The 22,981-nt window shown below is 66.2% G+C and overlaps 3 protein-coding genes across 3 annotated transcripts in view; all 3 read right to left on the bottom strand.

The window, feature by feature from the left end:
• Positions 1-14: 14 nt before the first annotated feature.
• On the bottom strand, positions 15-4,652 carry CPSF4L (cleavage and polyadenylation specific factor 4 like). Its single transcript, XM_063409639.1, has 5 exons — positions 1,474-4,652; positions 1,261-1,354; positions 948-990; positions 674-847; positions 15-311 (listed from the first exon to the last, which is right to left on the bottom strand). Exons 2-5 carry the CDS (start codon positions 1,317-1,319, stop codon positions 243-245), a joined length of 345 nt encoding a protein of 114 aa, XP_063265709.1. The 5' UTR covers positions 1,320-1,354; positions 1,474-4,652; the 3' UTR covers positions 15-242.
• A 132-nt stretch (positions 4,653-4,784) lies between these two features.
• Positions 4,785-11,677, bottom strand: CDC42EP4 (CDC42 effector protein 4). The gene is made up of 2 exons (XM_063409636.1): positions 11,563-11,677; positions 4,785-6,617 (listed from the first exon to the last, which is right to left on the bottom strand). Exon 2 carries the CDS (start codon positions 6,520-6,522, stop codon positions 5,587-5,589), a length of 936 nt encoding a protein of 311 aa, XP_063265706.1. The 5' UTR covers positions 6,523-6,617; positions 11,563-11,677; the 3' UTR covers positions 4,785-5,586.
• Positions 11,678-16,771: 5,094 nt separating this feature from the next.
• Positions 16,772-22,981, bottom strand: part of SDK2 (sidekick cell adhesion molecule 2) — a 45,003-nt gene continuing 38,793 nt past the window's right edge. The window contains exons 35-45 of the mRNA XM_063409557.1: positions 22,836-22,937; positions 22,586-22,701; positions 21,729-21,915; positions 21,237-21,374; positions 21,009-21,170; positions 20,772-20,897; positions 19,927-20,091; positions 19,519-19,659; positions 18,859-18,997; positions 18,511-18,637; positions 16,772-17,327 (exon numbers count right to left, since the gene is read on the bottom strand). Coding sequence (XP_063265627.1) covers positions 16,971-17,327; positions 18,511-18,637; positions 18,859-18,997; positions 19,519-19,659; positions 19,927-20,091; positions 20,772-20,897; positions 21,009-21,170; positions 21,237-21,374; positions 21,729-21,915; positions 22,586-22,701; positions 22,836-22,937 — 1,760 coding nt within the window. The 3' untranslated portion in view covers positions 16,772-16,970. The remainder of the gene's footprint in view (positions 17,328-18,510; positions 18,638-18,858; positions 18,998-19,518; positions 19,660-19,926; positions 20,092-20,771; positions 20,898-21,008; positions 21,171-21,236; positions 21,375-21,728; positions 21,916-22,585; positions 22,702-22,835; positions 22,938-22,981) is intronic.

Raw genomic sequence — 22,981 nt, 5'->3', positions numbered from 1 at the left:
CCCGGCCTGCCCGCAGCCAGCAGTGCCAGGGGGAGCAGCCAGCAGTGGAAACTCCCGATTTTCACAGTGTGAAGTGATTCCTGTGCCAGCTGTGCCAGCTGTGAGCTGGTGCTGGGCAGGCCCTGCTGGCCCTTCCAGCCCAGCAGCTGCCCCGGGGCTGTGCCTGTCGTGTCCCGTGCCCGTCATGTCCCGTGCCCTCCTGTTGCCCTGTGGGAGCTCTGTGTCCGTGTGGAAGCTCTGGATCACTTTCCCAGCAGCATTTCCAGCGCAGTCCTCCCGCTCTCGCTGGCACAGGGTCCGGCTGATCCTCCCTGGGGGTACAGGGGAGGGGTTTGTGCTGCAGCAGCCACTGCCACCTTCCCACACGCTCGTTTTGACCCCGTTTCCAGTGGAATGGGATCGTGGAAACAGCACCCCAAAACCTCCAACTACACAAACCTCTGACACAGAGGGATTTGTTGTTCCCAGGGTTCTCCCAGTGGTATTACCACTGAAATCCCTTCCCCTGCTGGTTCCCACCCCAGCTCCAAATAACACAAGGAAAAGAAATATTTCCAGTCCAAGAGGCTGCTTTGGGAGCGCTCTGGGAATCCCCACAGCACCTTCTGCCTCCCTCCCTCCCTCCAAGGTGAGACTGCTGCTCCCAGCCTTCCCATTCCCCAAAACCTCTCACCTTGGAGCAGGTGCCTCCTTCCAGCAGGCTCTGTGGGCCCAGGGGACAGCCACCGGTGTCCCACAGGCGCTGGGTGCCACGTGGAGGTGGCTCCTTGGGTGGCACGTCCTCACCTCCCCTGTCCTCTGCAGCAGCCAGATCCCGCTGTACCAGCCCCCATGGACATCCACATTCCTGGGGGGAAAAAAGGGGTCAGGAGTCGGCAGCTGCTGCCCCACAGGAGCTGGGGGGCAGCTGGGGCATCACCCCCGTGGGCACAGGGAAACAGCCTCACCTTGGATGGGTCTGTGGTGCTCGTCATCAGCCCGGCCTTGAGGCTGCAGGGGACACAGAGGACAGGCAGTCACTCCCTGTGGTGCCCCCACAGCCCCTCAGGGATGTCCTGGAGCTGCCACCTCCGTGGGCACAGGGCTGTCCCTGCCCACCCACCGCTGCCCCTGCTGTCAGCAGCACAGCTTGGCTCTGGGTTTGGTTAATCCAGACCCTTTGTGTCCTTGTCCCTGAGCCTGCAGGGGCCAGAGCCACCCCAGAGAGGATTTTCCCCCCCAGACCACGCTCCCAGCCCCCCCAGGCTGCCCGGTACCTACTGCACGAATTTGCACTTGGGTCCCTCCGGGCAGAATCCCACCAGGTAGTTGGCACACATCACCCTCCTCGTGTGCTTGTACTTGCACAGGGGCCCTGCCAGCAGAGGGGACACTCACAGGGACACGCCGTGGCCCCGGGGCTGTGGGAGCTCTGCTGTCCCTGCAGCCCCGGCCCAAATCCCCGCGGGGCTCCAGCATCCCCTGCCAGCTCACCGAGCCTGCAGAAGCCACGGTCGTACCAGGGACAGCCCGCGGGGCTGGCGGTGGCATCGACGTGCAGGAAGGGACAGTCCTTGTCGCTGCACTGTCCTGCGGGAGCAAGGCGAGGGACATTGGGGACAACGCTCACTCGAGCCGAACGCAGCGGGAATGGCTCAGGGATGGAAGGAATTGGGAACCGCCCTGGGTACAGCCAGGTTTGGCTGGGGGAGAGGGACAGCGACACTGACTGCGTGACAGTGGCACTTCTTCCCGCAGTCAGGAGGTGGCATCAGCCGCTCGCTGCGGGCCAGGCCCGGGGCAGGGGTGGGAAGGGGCTTCTCGGGCTGCCCAGCCCCGCTCCTACCGAGCTGGGAGTGGAAGCAGCACTCGGGCATCCCGCTGGCGTCGCGGTCGTGCAGGAAATCGCAGCCGTCGCCCCTCTTGCAGAGCCCTCGCAGCCAAGGCTCGCACACCGCGGGCTTGGCCCCGCCGTGCCGGGGGTGGCCCTGCATACCTGGGACACCCGGGTCACAGCCGGGACACCCGGGTCACAGCCAGCCTGTCCCCACTGCCCCGGGGTGGCCCTGCTCACCTGGGACACCCATGTCACAGCCAGCCTGTCCCCACTGCCCCAGCCTCACCTGCACCCACAGCCCCGGGGTGCAGAGGGCTTCACCTGCCACCCCCAATGCTGGGACCACGGGGACACTGAGGACCCTGGCAGGCCCCCCGAGAGCTTTGCCAGCTCCCTGAGGGAGCAATGCCTGGAGCCAGGACAAAACCCACCCAGGTGCTGTTGGAGGGAAGGAAAAGGAAAAGCCCCAAAGCTCCCACAGCCCTGTCACACCCCAAAAATGCCACAGCCCTGTCCCCAACTTACTGTCCACCCCCGGGAAGGGCAGGGGCCGAGCTCTGAGCTTTTCCACATCAGCCTCTGAGTCAAACCTGATCTTCTCCATGCCAGCCACCAGCTCCTGCATCATCCCTGCTCCGGGAAGAGCCCGCTCCAGCCCGGCACAGGCAGGGGAAGAGGCAAGGAAAGAGGCAGGGCAGCAGAGCTCCCGGGGCTGGCAGGGGCACTCCCCAGGGAACAAACAGCTCTCCAAAGGGAGCACCACACTCTGGAGGGCCCCAGCAATCCTCCAAAACTCTCCTCCTCCTCCCCAGGCAGAGCAGAACCAGTCCAAGCAGCCCTGGAGCTGCATTTAGAGGGGAAGCTGCCCACATCTGATCCCAATTTGCAGCCCTGATTGCCGGTGCCGCAGCTGGGGAGCTCAGCCCCAGGCCCCTCTCAGCTCCCCCTCCCACATCTGCTTCTCCTCCAGAAACGCGGCTGGGGCTGGCAATGGGCTGGGTTAACCCCTCACTTGGAGGCTGTAAATGGAGACAGTGCTGGGATTGAGCATTCCAGTGGCACGGGATGGACACTGGGGGTGTTTTGCCCTGCTCTGAGTGCTGTGAGCACCAGCACCACCTGGCAGGACTGACCCGCATCCCCAGGCTCCTGGAAGGGGTCACACCTTGCATCTCAGCAAATCACAGAACCATGGAATAGTTTCCTTAAAGCCCTCCTCGTTCCATCCACAGGCAGGGGCACTTCCACCGGGCTGCCCAGAAGCCCCTTCCATCCCCTGCTTTGGGGCTTTCCTGGGTGCCAGGCTCCAGTGGCACCCTGTGGCCGTGCCCACATGGGTGCAGCAGCCCCAGAGCCCCTGGATTCATCCCAAAGCTCCATCCCTGCCCCGTCACGCGGCTCCCGCGGCCACGCTCAGCGCCTGGGGCGCCGTGGGCTGCCACGGCCGATGGAGCCCTGCTCCCATTCTGTCACTTGCCATCAAACCACTGGACCAGCACTGCCCCAGCGCTGCCCGTGGGTGCTGCAGGGTGCTGGGCACCCACCACCCACCCGGCAGCCCCGTGGGACAGCCCAGGTGCCACCCCGGGGATGTGACAGATGTCACTGTGCCCACCGAGGGCTTTGGGAGGCTGCGGGTGCAGCCTCGCTCCCTGCGGCCGGCACTGGCCGGACACTGGCGGTGCTGGGGTCACTCCCCACTGGCCCAGGACAGGTGGCACTGTCCCTGTCTCTGTCCCTGCTGGTGTTCCGGGGCCGTGTCCCGCTGTGCTCCGCAGCCCCGCACGGCTTTCTGCCCCATCAGCTCGCGGCACCGCGGCAGGACGAGCCCGAGCCTGGAGCCGACAGGCGTCACAAAGATCAGGGCGGCCAAGTGACAGTGGCAGGCGGCCCGTGAAGTGTCACCCCAGGGCTCCTCCCCGCCCCACAGCCCCGGGGAGCAGAGGGGCCAAACCCCAGGGACCAAACCTCACTAATTTGTGCCCCAGTGAGGGACAAGAGGAGCCAGCTGTCCCCCAGCAGCCTGGTGACATCCCAGGTGACAGTGACCAGGATCATTGGCTCAGGGGGTGGGACATGGGACCTGGCAGAGGGCAGGGGGGCACGGTGACCGGGGCAGAGGCAGCCTGGTGAGATCAGAGCCTCCAGCTGCAGCTGCTGTTGTTCTCCCTGTCCCAGACAATGGCCCAATGTCCCCTGGCCAGGGTGACAGCACAGGACCCCATTGTGTCCCCACTGTGGCACAGCATTTGCCCGCTCCCATGGCTTCTCCAGGGAGATGCATTTGGGTGGACAGGGGCATCCAGCCCTTCCCAGGGCTGGGAGATGTTTAGGGGGATAAATCATTCCCTCTCTGCAGTGCAGAGAGCCTGGCCAGTGCCCAGGGAAAGGCTGCGGGGCCATTCCTGGCACTTTGCCCCATCTCAGCCCAGCCCCATCCAAGGGGCTGGAGCAGGAAGTCATTCCCAGCACTGGCAGAGCCCCATTCCCCAGGGGCTGAGCTGTGGGAAGCTGGCTGTGGGATGGGACTGACCTGCCCCGCTCGCTGTGCCGGGATCATCCCGGGCCAGGGCAGCCCCACGGGGCCGGGAACCCCCAGGGCACCCCTTGGCCCCCGGCCCGTGGGAGCAGGGACAGCCAGTCCTGTCCCCCAGCACGGTCCCCTCCTCCCCGCCTGGAGTGAGCAGGGCTGGGGGAGGAGAGGGGAGCGTTGGCAGAGCCGTCCCTTGGCAGGAGGCGCCTGGCCCGAGGGTCCCAGCCCCGAGCCAGATCCGGCCAGCAGGAGCTCTGCCGCTTCCTCGGCCACGGCAGGTGCCCAAACCGCGGCCAGGAGCACAGCCTGGGACGGGCAGGGAGGGTGGGGGCAGCAGGACAGGGCTGGGCTTGGTGGCAGCACAGGGACACTGGTCCTGCTGGGGCAGCGGGTCCCCCCCGTGCGTGTGACCCCTCAGGAACTCAGGCCACTGCGGTCACTACCATTTCCTTTTATTCTTTGCATTTGTACATACACGGTATAAAACCTCCTGCTCCAGCTGCCTGCTCCCGGCACTGCCCGGCCCCTCCCTGGCTCCGGAGGCTCCCACGTGCTCCTCCCACAGGGGACAGACCCACAGTGCCATCAGCACCCCTGGAGCTGGCTGGGAGCATCCCTGCGACCCCCAGGCTGGTTGGAGGGTGAAACATCTGGGATGGAACCATCCATCCATCCATCCGAGGGATGGGCAACGAGCTCCTGCCACGGCACTGGGAAGCTCTTGGTCTGCAGAAAGTCCCCAAGAAACCTAGGAAGCTGGAGATGCCCATAGTCCCAGGCCACCTCGAAACTCCAGAGCCAAGTTCTTCCTCACAGGAAATCTTCCCTCAGTTAAAACCAAAAGAGAGTAGAGAAAGGTAAGTACAAATCAGAAAACAGTAAAAACTGTACGGTGGAAAAAATATATATATTACTAAAGGGGCTAAAACTCCAAAGGCTCGTCTTGTTGGATCCTAAATCGCTTTACACGGGCAGGGGGGCAGGAGAAAGGAGCTAATATCCAAAGTCCAACAGAAAGAACCAAAATCGAGTCTGCTTCCCCCTCCCAGGAAGTGCTGGAGCTCTCTGGGGGCTGGCAGCGGTCAGGAAGGGCCCCGGCGCCGGGAGCAGAGCGCTGTCCTGCTGCAGCACAGACAGGGAACGAGGCAGGAGTCCAGTCTTCCCCAGTGCCACCGCTGGGGCGTTCAGCCCTGTGTCCCACACAGGGAGAGCCAGACCCTCGGCTCGGCCGCCGCCTTTATACCCGGATCTCGTCATCGTCTTCGTCAGCAAACGAGAACTCCTTGTCGGGGCGTTTCGGGGTCCCCCCTCGCTGGCTCGGTGGCCTGGGGACGGGGCTGCGCTCCTCGGGCCCCGAGGTGCAGCTGGACGCTGGACTGCTGTCCCTGGGGCTGCGGCCACCGGCGCCGCGGGCCGGGCTCTGGGCCACGGCCACCAGCGGGGATCCAGGCGGGACAGGCTGCCCCTCCTCCTCCTCCTCCTCCTCGCGGCTCTCCTCCGCCTCGGGATCTTCGTCCTGCTCCCACTGATCCTTATCCATGATGCTCAGCACGTCCCCCAGCATGGAGGGCCCCAGGTCGATGTGGAAGGACATGATGGACTCGGCGTGCTTCAAGCCCGCCCCGCCCTTGGCCACCACCACGGGCAGGTCCGTGATGTCCCCGAAGTCGCGCTCATCCAAGGCCGGGCTCAGCGGCCCCGCGGCCGCCCCGTTCGGGCGCTGCTGCTCTTCAGGGCTCGTCTCCTCGGGCAGCTTCTTCACAGGGCTGGAGGAGAGGCTCTTGGGCAGCTGCCCCGCGCTCCTGTCCACGTCCTTCTCGTTGAGCTGGGGCAGGGACACGGCGTTCTTGACGAAGAGCGCCGAGTCCCGCAGCGAGCCCAGCATGTCGCGCCGGTCCCCGCGCGTCACCGACTGCGAGCGCTTGCTGCTGCGGAAGCGGCGGGACAGCAGGCCGGGCTTGGAGGCTCCCAGCTCCTCTCCCGCCTCGGGCACCGGCTCCCCGGCCTTGCTGGTGAGGAAGGAGGTGTCCCCGAAGGCGTCCCCGGCGCGCCCCACGTGCATGGTGTGGCGGAAGTCCCCCAGGGGAGCGCTGATCATCTCGGCCGTCAGGTCGGCCCGCGAGCGGCGCTTGGAGTGCGCCGAGTTGGACACGAGCTGCTTGAGGATCGGCATGGTGGCGGCCAGGACAGGCTGTGCCACGCTGGGGCTGCTGCTCACAGCCGGGGCTCCACAGCCGGGGTCGCACCGGCGTCACGGACGGGTCACTCCTAGGGGACAGGAGGGAGGGACATGGTCAGGCTTGGAGCTGCAAAATGCGACCCTGTGCCCACCACTCTCCCGGGAAGTGGCTCCATGCAGGGCATCATTCCTCATAGGACACATCCTCAGACCCCCCTGAGCTCCCCACACCCATCCCCGGAGCAGAGGGAACCTCAGGAGAAAGACCCAGGCCCAGAAATCCCTCAGGATGATCCCTGACTCTGTGCCCCGCATGAACGGGCACCAAAAGAGATACAGGGCACCACGGGCACCCTCCGTCCCCTCCTGGTGGTGCAGCCCCAGCCCTCCCGCGCAGGCATGGCAGCTCCAGCCTCTGCGAGCTGCACGCTGAGGAGATGCCTGGGATTTTTTTTTTTCCTAATTGGAAGAAAGCAGGGAGGAGCAGACGCCAGGAGGAATTGGAAACAGACGGCAGGAAGTGTGTGAGGAGGGCGTAGAGCCCCCGGGAGGCACCGCCAGCCGAGCAGGGGGACGGGGGGACCAGGATGGGGACCCCTTCGTGCTTGGCAGGACGGGGACGTGGGGGACACAGCTTTGCTGCTGCCCTGGAGCCCCCAAACCCTCCGTGCTGCTCCTCGGAGCTGAGTCCATGTGTGATCACCCCCCGGCCACCTCATTGTCAGCGCTGTGACTCAGGGGTGACAGAAATGACAAGGGCTCTGGCTGACCACAATGGAAACCAGCACGGTTCTCCTTCCCTCGGCCACCTCGGGGCCACCAGCCGACCCGTCCAGCCCAGCGCCCGCAGCCACGCAGGAGGGGACAAGGCCAGCGGCGGTGTCGCTGCATCCCGTGGCGCCAGGCAGCCCCAGGTGGTCCCGGGAGAGGCTGCAGGGGAGGAAGGGCTCGTGGCCGCCCTCTTCCTCCCTGCGGGCACCGCCGGCGACACCGCGCCCGTGACACGCACGGGAAGGGACGGACGTGTGTCCCCGGAGCGAGCCGTGGGGTGGGGACAACGTCCCCCCAGAGCCACCCCGGCCTCAGGAAGCTGCCCCACAGCCCACGGGCAGCGATGGCCCCAGCACAGCCCAGTCCTGCCCGGCCGGACACCGCCAGGAGCCACCCCACAGCTGCCAGCACGGTGAGGGGACACCTCCAGCCCCCTTCCTGCCCCACACCCACGCTGTGACACCCCGCTGTCCCCCACAGGAGCAGGCTGTGTCAGGCAGGATGGACTCTGGCCCCACGCTGGGGCAAAGTCCCGTTGCCCAACCCTCCTGGGAACGGCTCCCGGATGGGCCCGGCCAGGGCAGGAGTGCCCCTGGCATGGCACGGTGCCACACGGCCACGCTCCCTGTCCAGGGTCCCACCACCCCAGGGAGGCACAGCCTGCGCCCCCAGGGCCACACAGGGGGGTGCTGGCACATGGGGGACCAGCTGGGGAGCCCAAATTCATCCCAGGATCAGAGGGGAGCTACCAAGGAGCCACAAGCCCTTCCCTGCACCTCAGAGCAGGAGTGGGGGAATTCCTTCCCCCCTCAGCCCATCCCAACCGAGAGGAGCAGCTCGCTGGACCCCGCTCCCTGCCTGGGATCTCCCGCACACCCGGCCGGGCGCATGTGCATGGCACGAACGCTTTCCCCTCCAAAGTCTCCTTCCAGGCCAGCATTCCTCCAGCCTTTGGTTTTCCATAAAACAAACACTCCCGGTGAGCTCCCCAGCTGGGCCAGGCAACCGTGCTGCTGATTTAGGCCATCTGGGGACTGTCCCTCCCTTGTATTTAGATTTCGGGGCCAAGTTCAGCATTTGTGAGATACTTTGCAAGGCGCAGCAAAGGGGCCACCGGGAGGTTGGAGCGGTCCCGGCCGGGCCAGCAGTGCTCCATCACCGTCACAGCCTCCAGGGCAACCCCACGGCCCCCTCCCCTAAACTCTCCAGCCTGCAGAGCCTCTCCCCAGCGCCGGAGTCTCCCCCCATTCCTCGATGTTTCGGTCTCAGCTCTCGCCGAGAGGCGATGGCAGCACAGATGGACTCTGCTGCCCACACAGCCCGGCCCCGGGGCGCTGGACACAGAGCCCTTTTCTGCTCCTCTCTCTCGGGGAGAGCAGATCCTGTGACATTCCCGCTGCCGGCGCTCTCACAAAGGAAACCAGGCCAGGGAGGCATCGCTGGCTCTGCCTTTCCAGCCACCTACCAGGGGAAGCCTCTGGTAACCCGAGAGACTTCGCAGGCACCTGGCAGCGCTGCCCATCCCGGGGCAGCGAGCCCAGAGCAGAGCCAAGCCCAGCAGGGCTTTGGGGCAAGGGGAGGGGACAGGACCTGCACACAGGGGTCAAGGACAAGAGGGATAACTTGCACTGACAGCCCTGTGCTGCTCCCCACCTGCCCTCCGAGCCCTGTGGGATGGTGGGCTCTGAGGAGTGACAGCCTGAGGTGCCCAGGGACACAATTGTCCCTGTAAATGACTGCCTGCTTGTAGGACACTGCAGCCAGCACAGAACTGGGACAGCCCTGGCCAGGCCCACGTGCCCTGGTGGTGCAGGCTTCCCACGGGACCCCCCCTCCATCCCCTCCACCCCATCCCACTCAGCATCAGGCACCCATGGGGACCAGAGCGAAAGTGGCTCACAGAAGGAGGCCAGTGAGTGAATGCACGCAGGAGAAATGCCAAGGCCAGCCACATTCCCATGCATCCTGCCCCCAGCTCTTCCCGCTCACAGGCTGGGAAAGCCAAACTGGGAAAGCATCCTGGCCTGCCCAGCCGGCTCCAAACGAGCTCCCCAGCCTCACCCTGCAGAGCCCCCCAGGCAGCACCCCGACATCAGAGGATGCTCTCCCCGCCCTGCCGGGCGCTGGGGCAGCGGCTGTGCCGGACCGGTCGGGTCCCCCACGCTGCCCAGGGCCAGGGAGAAGTCACACACGGGACAGGGAGGCCACCCCGCCTGCTCTCAGCCCCACTTTGGGGCGCGCTGCCCCTCGGGGATCCTTTGATCCTTTGATGTTGGAGCCTGGCAGACAGAAGCTGGAGACAGGGCACGGGTCACACCCTGCCACCGCCGTCAGGAGGGGACCCAGCCGCTGTCACACCCTCGGTCGGGCTCCCCAGCGAGTCCTCCTGGGGCCTGGGGGCAGACGGTCCCGTCCGTGCGGGCAGCCCCGGCGCCGCAGTGACCGCCCCCGCCCCGGCGGGTGACAGGTCTGGTCCTGTCCCTGGCACAGGGACGCCGCTGCAGCGCAGCCCTGGGTGCACGGAGCGGCCTCTGGAAATGCAAAAGCCACTGCCAGGGAGCATCGGAGCCGGGCACGGAGAGATGGCACACAGGGAGGGAGGAGAAGCTTGGCTCTCACCAGGGCTCTCGGCACACGGAGCAGCACCAGGCTGGGAACTCACCGCCAGTGCCAAAGGCAGAGAAGAGCTCCCCGAGGGACTGCCAAGAGCCGGGAGGTAGCCAGAGTTCAGCGAGGAACCACTGGCAGGACGCGCCAGAACACGCACAGGGCCATAAATCCTCCAGCTCCGCGGCCACGAACCAGCCCGCGGCTCTGCAGGGCCGGGAGGGGACTTTTCCGGGGGGAAAGGTTATCTCCTCGCTGGCCCTGGCCCCTCGCAACAGGGGCTGGCCGGGCTTCGACAGGATACCGGGGCTGAACAGACCTCCCGACCTGCGCCGGGCTCCGAATTCCTGCGGTTTCGCTGGGCTGGACGGGAAGTAAAGCAGGCAGAGTTCCCACAGCGCGCCCACGGTTCCCTACCTGCTGGGGGCCCTGGGCGGCTGTTTGTGCTCGGGACAAAACCCCGCGAACAAAGGCAGCGACCGGCACGGTCAGCACAACGCCGGCGGCGCGGGGCTGGCGCTGGGGCCGGGGGGGAGCCGGGGGGCTGCCCCGGGGATCGGGGTCCGGGCCAGGCTCGTTCTGCAGCCCCAGACCCGAACGCACTGAGCCCCCGCGGTGCTAAACCTCGGCTGGAGCCGCTCCACGGTTTCCGAGGGAGCTGCGTCCAAAACAGATTTGTTTACTGCGTGCCCGGCTGGGAGCGAGCCCTGTGCTGGCTGCAGAGATCGCACGCTGTGCCTCAGTTTCCCCCCACAGCCCATTAACGATCCCTTTAGAACAGCTCTCCTGCTCTATAGATCCCAGCTCCCTTTGGAACAGCCTTCCTGATCCATAGATTCGGCGCTCGGAAACATCCATACTCCACGCTGCTGCCGCCGGGGTCAAACCAGGGCGGGCGTGGAACGAGTCCAGCGCCCCGCCAGCGGCCGCTGCCCCCCGAGCCGCGGTTCTGCGGGCACCGGAGCGGGTCCGGGAGCCAGTCCCGTGCCCAGCGCTGGCACGGCCGGGCGGTCCTTTCTCTCCGGGGCACCGGTGGCAGCGGTGTGTGCCGCCCAGGGACGGGCAGCGGGGCGGAGGGCGGGCTGCGATCAGCCGGGCCCCCTGTCCGGAGCCACCGGGGGCTGAGCGGGACGGGGATTTCGGGCGGTTCTGACTCAGCAGCCGCCGGCGCCCAGCCCCGGGGTGCCGCTGGACCGGCTCCAGCGCGGCGAGGATCCACCTTCCCGACACGGGCCGCGGGCAGCCACGGCCCCGGCCGCGACCACCGCCAGCTCCGGCCGCCGCCACCCCCGCGCGGGGCTCGGCGGAGCCGCGGGCGAACGGGCGCCGATCGCCGGTGGGGCGGGGTGGGGTGAGCCGGGCCGGTGCCCCGAGCCGGGCAAGCAGCGCTCCGTATCCTGTTAACCCCTTCGCCCACCCGCGCCGCGCACCGGCCCCACGGCCCGGCGGGGAATGAGGCGAGGAGTCCCGGCCGCCCCTGTGCCCGGTACCGGAGCGCGGCAGCGCCGGGGACCCCGCCCGCCCGCCGGACAATAGCCGAGCCGAGCGCAGCGGGCTCTCTCCAAACCGGGACGAGCGGGGCCGGACCTGGCCGAGCAGGGCCGAGTCCCGCCGGGCCGCCGCGGCCCCCGGAGCCCCCGGTGTCCCCCCCCGTACCTGCTCGCCCGGGCCCCGCCGCTGCCGCCGGTCCATGGCCGCGCCGCGCCGGAACGGAGCGCGCCCCCCCACCCGCGGGGGTGACATCATCGCCCCGCCCGGGCCAATGGCAGCGCGCCACGTCACGGGGCGGTCCCACGCCCTCCATTCAAACCCGCGTGGGGGGGTGGAACCCCCGGCCCCGCCCGGGGCGTCCCGCGGGAGGGGGGCGGGAGAGGGGCAGGAGGGGTCAGAGAGGGGCAGGAGAGGGGTCAGAGAGGGGCTCGGCACCTCCCGGGGGGTGAAGGGCTCGGCCGGGGCGGGGGTTCGCAGGGCCCTGCCCGCCGGGGGTCACGGGTGGGTGCGATCCCCGGAGGCAGAGCCGGGAGCTGGCAGTACCCCTGGCAGAGCGGCGGGGTTGCGGTGGTGGTGGGTGACCGACTCTAATTAATTAAGGGAAATTAAGAACTGAGATGCCGGGAGGGCCCCCGGCCCAGGGCGGCAGCGATGCCCCTGTTCCACTCGTGACACCCACGAGGCTGCGCCCACACCCCTCCGCTGCCCCCATCTCCCTGTCCCCAGCCAGCCCCACTGCTCGATCCCTTTCGGGGGCCGCGGGCGGGCGGTGGCCGGGACACGATGGCAGGGGGTGCATGGCCCCGCGTGTCCAGCGCTGCTGAGGGGCTCACGGCCCCAGGGATGGATTCCGCAGCCAGCGCAGCCCCCTCGGCACTGGCGGTGAATCCCACGATCATCCCAGCCCCACGGACACCGCAGGGAAGGGAGAGTGCTGGGCTGCACAGCTGCTGCTCGCTCGGATTAAGAGAAAACCTTTGTGGGAGAAAAGGGGCGGGAGAGCCGGGATTATCCCCAACCTGCCTAATGCAGCGTTTCTTGGCCACTCCGGAGAATCTGGCGTCTCTGTGGAGGGAGGCAGGGGGCGGCAGGGGGGCGCTGGGATGCTCTGGCCACTCCACTCTCGGGGTCTCGGGTGCGGGGACAGGGCGCTGCGAGGTCCGGAGGTTCCTCAGGTCACCGGTGCAAGGAGCTCCAGCCCCCGATCAGCTCCAGCACCGGGGTGGCAGCACCGGGCACGGGGGTGGCTCAGCTGGGGCTGACACTTCCCTCCGGAAGGGACGTGGTGTCACACGGAGCTGGCGCTCCGGCGGGCAGCGAGGGCCGGAGAGGCACTGCGGACATGCTGGGGTTGGCACCCAGGGCACAGCCTGTGCCCCCAGCCCAGGTGTCCAGCACCATCCTGCTCATACCTGTGTCTCCATCCTGGGCTGTGCTGCTTCTCCCAGTGCTGTTCTCAGAGCCCGTTTTATTGGGAATTTTTATTTTCTTTGCTCTCCATACAGAGAAACTGAGGCCAGAGGCAAAACCCCGGGCCCGCAGTTGAGCAGGGGATGCAACAGTGGGTTCTGGTGGGCGAGGAAGAGGAGGAGGGTTTGCCCCAGCCCCCAGCGGCATCTCGACCCACTCACGTGGAGATGTCCTGGAAGGCTGGTGGGACATCGCCTGCTCGCCTCACCTGACGCCGTCACGGGAGCGTGGAGATGGCTGAGACAGCGCAGTCGGGAGGGATTAACATCACCCGGCTGGTGGGAGCCTCCGGGAAGGCTCCCGCGGGCTGGCCTGGCTCCGGCTGGGAAGAGCAGGCACCCACTCAACTTGAAAAACTGCCTGGGAGAGACGGGCCCCCCTCCCCTCTCCTGCCTCGCAGAGCCCCGCGGCTGCAGCCGGCCCCGGGCGGGCGAGCTCGGGGTGCTGGGCCGGCTCTCCACCGCTCCCGCCCTTCCTCAGCCATCGCCGGCGCCTTTTGCCGCTCCTCAGCAGCTTTTGAAAGCAGAGGAGAAGAAAAGAAAAGGCTTGAAAAGCACTTTGTAAAACAGGGCAGGGAGAAGCGGCCGAGTTCCCGGCAGCCCCATCCCCTCCTCCTGCTGCCAGCTCCTGCCAGCTTTGTCTGCCGACTGTGCCGAGCCAGCGGGGAGCTCTCCCCGAGCCCCGGTGCTGGGGATCACTGTCCGGACACCCCAGGGTGCCAGAACAATGCACTGTCCTCACAGCCCCCCCACGAGTCCCTCCAGCCCCAGGGCCCAGCGCTGGCTGCTGCCAGAAACCCCCCCAGCGACCCCACAGACACCCCCCACAGCCAGGGGGCTCAGCCCCCTCCCCACAGCGCTCAGCAGGGGTGAGCAGGTACCCAGAGGATCCTGGCAGGATTGTCCCTGCTGGCACCTGGGCCAGGTGGGCACTGGGACAAGCTGGGTGCCACGGGCAGGTTCTCCGTGCAGCCTCTCACCCTTCCCAGCTGGAACCCTGTCCTGGCCAGCAGGAATGGGCTCCCCCAACCCACAGCTCCCCAGAAAACCCTCACCTGGACGGGCTGCAGCCTCCCTGGCCTCTCCCAGGACAGCTGGCTCTCCAGCCTGGAACTGGATCTTGTTTAAAGCCCCTTCCAAACCAAACCATTCCGTGGTCCCACCTGGAGTGTGGCTTCTGCAGCGCCCATGGAAAGCCCCTGCCCTGGCACAGGGACCCCTCTGGGGGGTGCCCTGGGGACAGCGTGGGACAGGGGACACAGACCTGGCTCTGTCCTCTGTGCTGCTCTCCTCTCCTGCCACCCCCAGCACGCAGCAGTGCCCCAGGCTCCGGGGCTCTGAGGATGCGCCGAGTCCCGTCTGGCCCCCGGCGTGGCAGGAGGAGCTGTCCCTGTCCCCAAGGCAAGGGAAAGGTGGGGACATGACACACTTGGCTCTCTGCCCCAGGAGCTGGCAGGGAACCGGAGATATCTGGAGGACAGGGAGAGCCCAGGCTGCAGGGCTGCTTCTCAAATAAATAAATTAAAACAAATCATGGATTTCAGCCCAGCTTTATCAGTCACAACCCTCATTTTTTGGCACATCAACACCTGGAGCAGGGAGCAGCTCCTGCAGCTGCCCCATCCACCCATCACCATCTGGGGGTGCCCCGTCTGCCCTGTGCCCCCTTTGGCTCTCCCAGTCCCGACAGCGAGCGCTGCTCTGCCCTTGGGAAAACCGCGGGAGCAGCGCGGGAGAAACGTCAAGGCCGGTTTGGTCCCTGGGGAGTGATTGGGGCTGACAGCTCACCCTGCCTGGCTGCGGCACGGAGCAGCCTGGAGAGCACCGGGGCCGGGGGCGGGCAGCCCGCACCTGCCTGGGGGGGCCGGGATGGTGGGGAGGGAATCTGAGAAAGAACTGGTTGAAAGCGGAGGTGGGAGAGAGGCAGCCGGGCTCGGTGTCTTCCCCTGCGAGCCCGGCTGGTTCCCTGTGTTCCGCAGGGAAACTGAGGCAGCACAGCTGGGCAAGAGCTCTCACCAGTGCCACTGGCACTCAGCTGTGCCCGAAGTGAGCCCTGTGCCCTGCACAGCATCCCTGGGAGCCCAACCAGAGCCGGGCTGGGATGTGGGATCTCCTCTGCTTCCTCAGGCACTGCATCCCTCAGCCCTGGCACGGCTGGCACAGCGGGGAGCAGGGATCAGCCCCGATGCCAGGAGCAGCTCTGGCACAGGGAATGTCCCTTGGACGGGTGGCAGCCCTTGCACAAGGGGCTTTCCTTGCACTGGAACTCACCCGTGCTGCTCCACTCCCAGACCTGCTCTGCCCTGTCTCTGGTGGCTCCGTGTCCCAGCCCCGGTGGGAGGAACGTTCCTCTTGCACAAGCCTGGACTCCTGGCTGGAGTTGGGCTGCACATGAGGAGCAGGATTTGTCCAGCCAAGCGCAGAATCCCCTCTGTCCCACGTCACTGTCCCCACAAGTGGGGCTTAGGGCTCCCCGGGTGGGGGCGGGCACCCCTGGGTGCTGCCTTGGGCACTGGCTCCAGGCAGGTCAGAGGAGTCACCCACCAGTTCTCCCAGTCCAAGGGGAGCTGCAGCACTGGTCCCCAAATGCAGCACCTGCACAGCGCTCCCCTGACAGCCCCTTGCCAGGGTGAGGGTCCTGGGATGTGGCTTCCAGGGCCCCCACGTGCTGTGACAGGGACTGTGCAGACCCCACAGGCCTGGCAGCCCCTGGCACGGACCCGGAGTTTTGCCAGCATCGTTGGTAGCCAAACCCTCCCCACCCCCAGCCCTGCCGGTGACAGGTGATGAAACCTGAACGCCTCACCTGGATTTTCCTGCCAGGCCTGAAGGGCAGAGCAAGAGAGGGTGGCTGTGAACCAGCCCAGGACACAGCCCCAGTGCCAGGGGCACTGCACTGGGGTCTCCTGTCCCATCACCCCATTTCCCAGCAGCTCCAGACCCCACCGCGATGGGAACATGCAGGACACGGCCACCAGAGCTCCCTGCACCCTCCTGGGCTCCATCCAGCACCTCTGGCACCCCTTGCCCAGGTCCTTCCCTGGAGGAAGGGCTGCCACAAGCCCGGTGGGGCAGCAGGACACACGGACACATGGCACTGGTGCTGTCTCTGGCAGAGCAAGGTGACAGAGAGGGGACACGTTTGTCCTCAGGCTGTTTATTGGCATCTCCCTTGGCTCAGCCCGGGTGCCGCGGCCGTGCCGGGCTGGTGCTGGCTCACCCATAGGCACTGCGGGGGCTGTGCTGTGCAGGCACCCCCGAAACGGCCACGGCCATGGAGTCCCCGGGCATCAACACCCCCAAATGCCCTCAGGCCTCTGCACAAAACCCCATTAAAAAGCCCCAAACCACCAGAAATGCCAAGGGGAGGCTCCAATCGCCTCATCCGAGTCCTCACCAGAGCCCCCGAGGTGCAAAATCAGGGGGGGTTGAGCACCACGTGCACCCCACCAGGGCTCTCCTGGGGTTTCTGTCCTGGGTCCTCCTGGGGGGCTGTGCTGGGCCAGGCACAAAGGAGGGAGGAATGAATTGTCCCCTGGGATCCTTCCCCCTTCTCCCAAAGGCTGGGGGGGTCCAGAGTGGGGGGTTCAAGTCCAGAGGATTTTAAGATCAGCAGAGCTTCTCTCGCCCTCTGCACTTGGGGGTCTCCGTGTCACCGCTTGTCCCCATGTCCTGGGGGAGCCACGGGGCCGGGGTTTGGCACGGCAGGAGCCCTCACCCAGCCCCCAGCACCCACGGGAGTCCAGCAGCAGGTCCGGGGCAGCCCCGATGGGTGCCAAGGGCGATGTGGGTGCACCCCAAGCCCCCGCCCCACCTGGCCCGAGGAGTCCGTGGCACAGAAGCTTTGACTGAGGAGAGGACCTGGGTTTGCTCCCCAGCCCCAGGGACGGTGCTTGGCATCCAGCTGCAGTGCTGCCGAGAAAGCAGAAAAACCCCTGGAGCCCGGGGCTGCTCCCCTTCCTCCTCCTCTTCTCCTCGTCACTGCTTTTTCCTCTTCTCTTAATTTCTTGACGCTTTTCTTTTGCTTCTTTTTTTTTTTCTTTCTTTTTTTTATTTCCTATTCGTTTCCCTCCCCTCTCCTGTCGCTTCTCTTCTGTTTAAATATCAAACGAAAGAGGAAAACCCAGCGATGGGGGCTCTGGAGCCGGGGGCCAGGCTGCTGGGCGGGCGGTACAGGGTCCCGGGCTGGCTGCTGGGGGCGTTGCCAGGGGTCTGGGGGGTGGGAGTCCTGCTGGCTTTGGGGCGGAACAGGCTGCCCTGCTGCGTGGAGGTGCTGTTGGACAGGGGGGTGTGGTCGGGCTCGCCAGAGTCGCTCTCGGTGTAGCTGTAGGCTCCTGCCCGGGAGATGCCCTTCTGCTGCCGCCGCCACGAGTTGTAGTAGGTGGGGTCGCTGATGTAGTGGTTGACAAAGGAATGCGCCTTCTGGTGCCCGGGCTCCACCTCGTACTCGCTGTCGCTGCCCTGAAAAACAGCGTGGGGAAACGTGGGGAGGTGGGGACAGCACCCGACACCCCAAAATCCAACAGGGTCGGGCTCTGCTCCCAGCAGTGGGAGGAGAGGGAACGGCCCTGGGCTGTACCAGGGCAGTTCAGAAAGCAGCAGGAATTTCCCCATGGGAAGGGGGCTCAGACATCGGCAGGGGCTGCCCAGGGGGGTTTGGGGTCCCCATCCCCGGAGGTGTCCAGGGAAGGCCTGGATGTGGCACCCAGAGCTCTGGGCTGGGGACAGAGTGGGGCTGGGGCACAGCAGGGACTCGGTGATCTCAGAGATCTTTTCCAGCCTAAACGTTTCTGTGATTTCCAGTGCTTTCCTGGTGCTTTCCTGGTCCTTTCCCAGTGCTCTTTTGGGAATGCAGGCCAGCGCATCCCAAAAGTATTTAAAGGCTGGGACGGCTGCAGCATCGCTGGGGGTTTTCTGCCTCTTGCTAACACAAAATAAAGCCTCATACAAAAGGTTCCCGAGCGCTGCCGGGGCCGCGCTGCCCCGCGCTGGCGGGGAGGGTTTTTGGGCTCTGCCGGTAATTGGATTCAGCCTCTCCGGCGGCGCACAAAGGGCCCATTGAGGGCGGTGGGAACTGCCCCGCGCCAGCGCCAGCTCCCGCAGCTCTTCACAGCTCCTCAAAAGCCACTCGAGCCCCGCTCGGGCCGCAGCGAGAGGAGCCGGCATCTGCCAAGGAAACAGCCGGTGCGGCCCTGAGCACGGCCCCCTCCTGCTCGGGGGACACACGGGACCTTTCCCTGGGTGTCAGCTCCCAGGAGCCATCCCGGGGGTGACGGTGCCACAGCCTCCCCGGGGCTCCACGCTCCTGCCCGGCCACAGCTGCCCGCGGCCCCGGGACAAGACAAAGGTGGCATTTTGTGGAGTTGGCAGAGCCGCGGGCGTTGCCAGCAGCGACCGGGCAGCGGGACAGCCCCCAGCCCCGCTGACCTCCCGTCCCTTGTGTCCCGGGAGCCCCCGCAGTGTCACATCCCCGGCACACGGGCCAGGGGCTGTGCCAGCTCCGTGCGGCTCTGTGCCACCGAGCCTCGGGGATGCTGCTGCCCCAGGGCACTCGCGGCGGGCAGAGGAAGGGCTGATGCCCAGGGAGGGCTCCCGGCACCCTCCAGCCCTCCCCAGGTCCTGTCCCCTGTCCCCAGGGCCTCACCTGGGAGTCGGAGACCTCGGAGGGTTTCTCGGTCAGGCTGCTGCTCTCGGCGGGGATCAGGTCGTTGTATTTGGTCACGTCCTCGTCCGAGTAGTGCAGGCTGCCGGGGCTGGGCCGCGGTGGGGACCTTGGGGACAGGCAGCAGGGTGTCAGCGTGTGTCCCCTCTGCTCCGGGCTGCTCAGGGAACGCCCCCCAGCCGTGCCACCCCTCCCCAGGGACTTTTGGGGGGACACTGGGCAGATCTGGGTCACCCCCTCGGGATCCAAGCCCTCCCTGCCCTGTGACAGAGCAGGGTGACCAAAAACCCTCCCCTGCCCGGGGAGGGGGCTGTGGCAGGGGGTCCCTACCGGGTGTAGATGCCATTCTTCCGGCAGAAGGAATTCTTGACGGAGAGGCGGCGGTTGTTGAGCTCCAGGGCGGGGAAGCTGCCCTCATCCAGGCTCACCATCTCCCCGTGGCTCAGGCCAGCCGCCTTGGAGCTGTTCCCTGGGGGATGGGATGCTCAGCCTCCCCCAGCCCCTCCGCGGGCAGCACAGCCCAGCCAGGGGGGCTGGGGGGGATTGTGCTGCTTCCAGAGTCACCACGGCCTGGGGACCCTGGGGACAGCCAGGAGGCGCCAGCCCTGCCCTGCTCCAGCTCCCCACTCGGGGCTGTTTGCTTAACGAGGAGGGCTGGATTTTCCCCACAATTTGAGCCCTTGACAGAGCTAAGAAAACAGAGCCGTGTTTGGCTGATCCCGGTGACCCCTGTGAGCCCCCGGGGCTGCCCTGCCTCCGCAGCTGTCTGTGGGACAAGTCCTTCATTTCATCCTGAGCTCCCGGCGCTCTCCGGGAAGCCACAGCATCGCCATGGGGTGGCACCGGGGCTCTGGAGGAGCCGTTCCCGAGGCGGGCAGGAAGGGAGGCTCCCACCACTCCCCCCAGACCCCAAAGGCAGGGAGAGACCCCCAGGAGGTTCCCGTGGGAGCAGGAGGGTCCCGTCCCCACCCACCACACCCCCTCACTCACCCGAGTCTGACTTCTTGGAGTACTTCTTGCTCTGCCCGCGGATGATGAGCACGAAAACGAGGAGGAGGATGAAGATGAGCCCCACCAGGGCAATGACCACCAGGAACCACCACTCCTCGTAGAACGGGTTGGTTTTCTGGGCTGGGGCACAGCAGGGAGGATCAGAGAGGGACAGGGGACAGCCAGTCTGGGTGGGGACAGCCCTCTGCAGAGCACAGGGGCACCTGGGGAGCTTTGTGAGGCCTGGATCCACAGGAAAGGGAGAGGACTGGATTTGGAAAGGGGGTGCTGGCAGTGGGATTTGGGACTCTGTAGGAGCCAGGAGTGGGGTTCAGTGACGGCCACGAGAACAGAGCAACACCAGGACCCTCCCTCTGGCACAGGGGGCAGAATCCCCCGGGAACACACCTGACACGGAGGGGGAGGGCGTGCTGGGGGTCCCGTAGCCGTAGTCGTTCACGGCAATGACACGGAAGTCATAGCTGACCCCCTGCTTGAGGATGTCCATGCTGAAGGTGTAGGAGGTCACCTCCTTGGGGATGTCTTTGATGAGGATGTCCCAGAGCCCCTCATCTGGAAGAGACAACGGGGCTGGGAGGGGAGGGCTGGCTCTGCAGGACACCCCAGGGCAAGGGGTGATGTCCCTCCATCCACTGTCCCTCCCATCAGCCCCACTTGATGCCTTAAGTTTCAGCTTTCATATTTCCCACATTGGTGTATAACTCTGAACTTCATACAGAGTGTGAGCAAGCTCTCCTCACAGCTCAGTCACACAAACCCATCCTTTTCCAGCCCAGAACCAAGGACAACACTGCAGCTTCAGGCCCAAAAAGTATAAAAAACAGGGAACTGAGGAGAGCAATCTGGGAGGATGGGACTGCACAACCTGAAGCTGTAATTGGACAATTAACCCCATTATGTAAATGAACCAAAAGTGTGAAAACTCTTGACCCAGCATCCATCTTGTGTGGAGCCATGGCTGGGCTCTTGTACTGCCCAAGGTGCATCCTTTGAAGGCCTTTTAATAAATATCTATTTTATTCCTTTAACTCTGTCTAGCCTCTCTTCTGGGTAGTGTCTCAAGGCATCACACTCAGCAGCGATTTCCTCATGGATCAGCACAGGGACAGCCCCCCAGACACAGGGACAGCCCCCCAGACACAGGGACAGCCCCCAGACACTGGGCTGAGCCAGGCCAGCACTCCCTGCCTCAGTTTCCCCTCTCCTGACCCCCACAGAGGCAGCTGTGGTACCTGAGGGCCGCGCCTCGATGACGTATCTGGTGATGGGCCCTTGGCCGGGGTCCCCACTGGACCAGTGGATGGTGATGGCCGAGCCGTAGCGGGAGATGAAGGGCTCTCCGGGGGGACCGGGGGCACCTGGGGACAGAGCACAGCTGGGGCAGGGGGCACAAACCGGCACAGAGCTGTGCCAGCCCCCATCTCGCATCCCCTCCCTCACCCCTCGTGCCCCCCATGTGTCCCCCGTACCTTCCCCGGGCCCCGTGGTGATGTTGGCCTCAACGTCCGGCCCATAGGCGAAGGTTTTGGCCCGGATCCTGAAGCGGTACGTGACGCCCTCGGCCAGGTCCTTGACCTTCATCCACAGCGGGCTGCTCCCCTTCACGTCCACCGTAACGATCTTGCTCACGCCTGCGGGGACAGAGGCTGAGCCGGGTCCCCCCGGGCCGTGCCCGCTGCCCCTGGCCGTGCCCTCACCATCCACAGGCGTGCAGGGCTCGTAGACCAGCCTGTAGCCCTCCAGGACCCCGTTGGGCAGCGGCGGCGGCTCCCAGGACACGTTCACGGACGTGGTGGTCAGCTCGCTGAAGCGGATGGAGCCGGGGGCGCTGGGGGCTGCGAGGGGACAGGGCCAGCTCAGCGCTCAGGGGACACCCCAGCAGGAGCCAGCCCCGCTCCCTGCCTCACCCTAACGCTGATCATCAGCTCACAGCCCCTGCGCCCCGTCCCTGCCGCGGCAAAGGCTCCAGGGCAGGATGAGTCCTTGTCTCTCCTCCCAAGACCTTCACCCTTCTCAAGCCTCAGCCTAAACATTCATCCCCGTGTGCCCCCACCCCACAAACCTGGGGTGAACCCAGGGGTGTTCTGCTCGGGACTGCAGGATGAGGGGGAATCCCTGGACCCACGGAGACACCTCCCCACGGAGCCCAGGGCAGGAGGGCTCTGGGGGAGCCGTGCCACGGGCCCCACCTGCCTGCTGCGTCCGTGCCTGCACCGGGGGGCTGCGGGGCCCGTCCCCCGCCGCGTTGAAGGCGGCCACGCTGACCCAGTACGAGGTGTAGCCCGTCAGGTTCTTCAGCTTCACCCCGGTCTCGGGCAGGAAAAGGGTCTTGACCCGCGCGCTCTCGTTCTGCCGCTGCTCCTCCCAGAAGTGGATCTGCGGGAGGGGGCGTGGGGCGCTGGGGGAGGCACGGATCCGGCCCAGCTCGCCTTCCCCGAGCCCCTGGCTGTGCTCAAATGTCCCTGCCCGGGCTCCTGAGCCCCTGTCCCCGCCTGGTGGCTCAAAGCACGCCAGAGGAGCAGCCTCTCCTCCAGGAGGGCTCCGGGCTGTGCTGGGCATCAGACACGGCTCACATCCCCAGGGTGTGCCGAGATCACCGTGCCTGATTCCCGAGGGATGGGAGGAATCCCAGTGGATGGGGACCAGGAGGTGTCTGGAGCTGGGTACCCCAGCTGCACCTAATGCATCCCAACATCACCCTGGACACATCCCGGTGCATCCCAGCTTTATCTTAGTGTACCCCGGCCACATCCCGGCCACATCCCGGTGCATCCCGACACATCCCAGCTCTATCTCAGTGCATCCCGGCCACATCCCGGCTGCATCCCTCATTCCAGGGCCGACGGCGCCATCTGCTGCCCCGGCGCCGCTCGGCACCGGGATGGGACATCAGGGATCTTTCGGGCCCCCTCCCAGCACGTTCCCAGAACATTCCCAGAACACCTTCCCCGAAAGCTCTCACAGCTCCCCCAGTGCCACCCACCCTGTGCCCCCCGCGGGTTCAGCACCTCCCGGAGCCCGCCCAGCCCCGGGTGACAGGAGGTACCTTGTAGCCCTGAATGTCCCCGTTCTGGCTCTCGACGGGGGGCGGCTCCCAGGTGACATCCAGCTGGGTGGCGGTGGCCGCCTGCACGGCCACGTTCAGGGGCGCTCCGGTGGGCACTGTGCCAAGGGAGGGGACAGCGTCACCGCGCTGATCCCGGGGCTGCACTGCCTTGGCTGGGCCGTGTGGGGCTCCAGGACAGCCGAGCCCCCTTCCTGCAGCCCCCAGCACAGGCAGCCCCGCCGGGACTCACCCGCTTCCCCCACGAACACCTCCTGGGGGGGGCTGGGGGGCCCCTCGCCCACGGCGTTGTAGACGCTCATCCGGATCTCGTAGCGCCGGTGCTTGCTCAGGTCTGGGGGGCAAAGGGTGAGCGGGACCCTCCCCGTGATGGGGCAG

Source organism: Prinia subflava, chromosome 12, assembly GCF_021018805.1.
Source record: "Prinia subflava isolate CZ2003 ecotype Zambia chromosome 12, Cam_Psub_1.2, whole genome shotgun sequence".
Taxonomy (NCBI): Eukaryota; Metazoa; Chordata; class Aves; order Passeriformes; family Cisticolidae; genus Prinia; species Prinia subflava.
The sequence above is the reverse complement of the archived record's forward strand: the minus strand, read 5'-3'. Positions and strand labels throughout refer to the sequence as shown.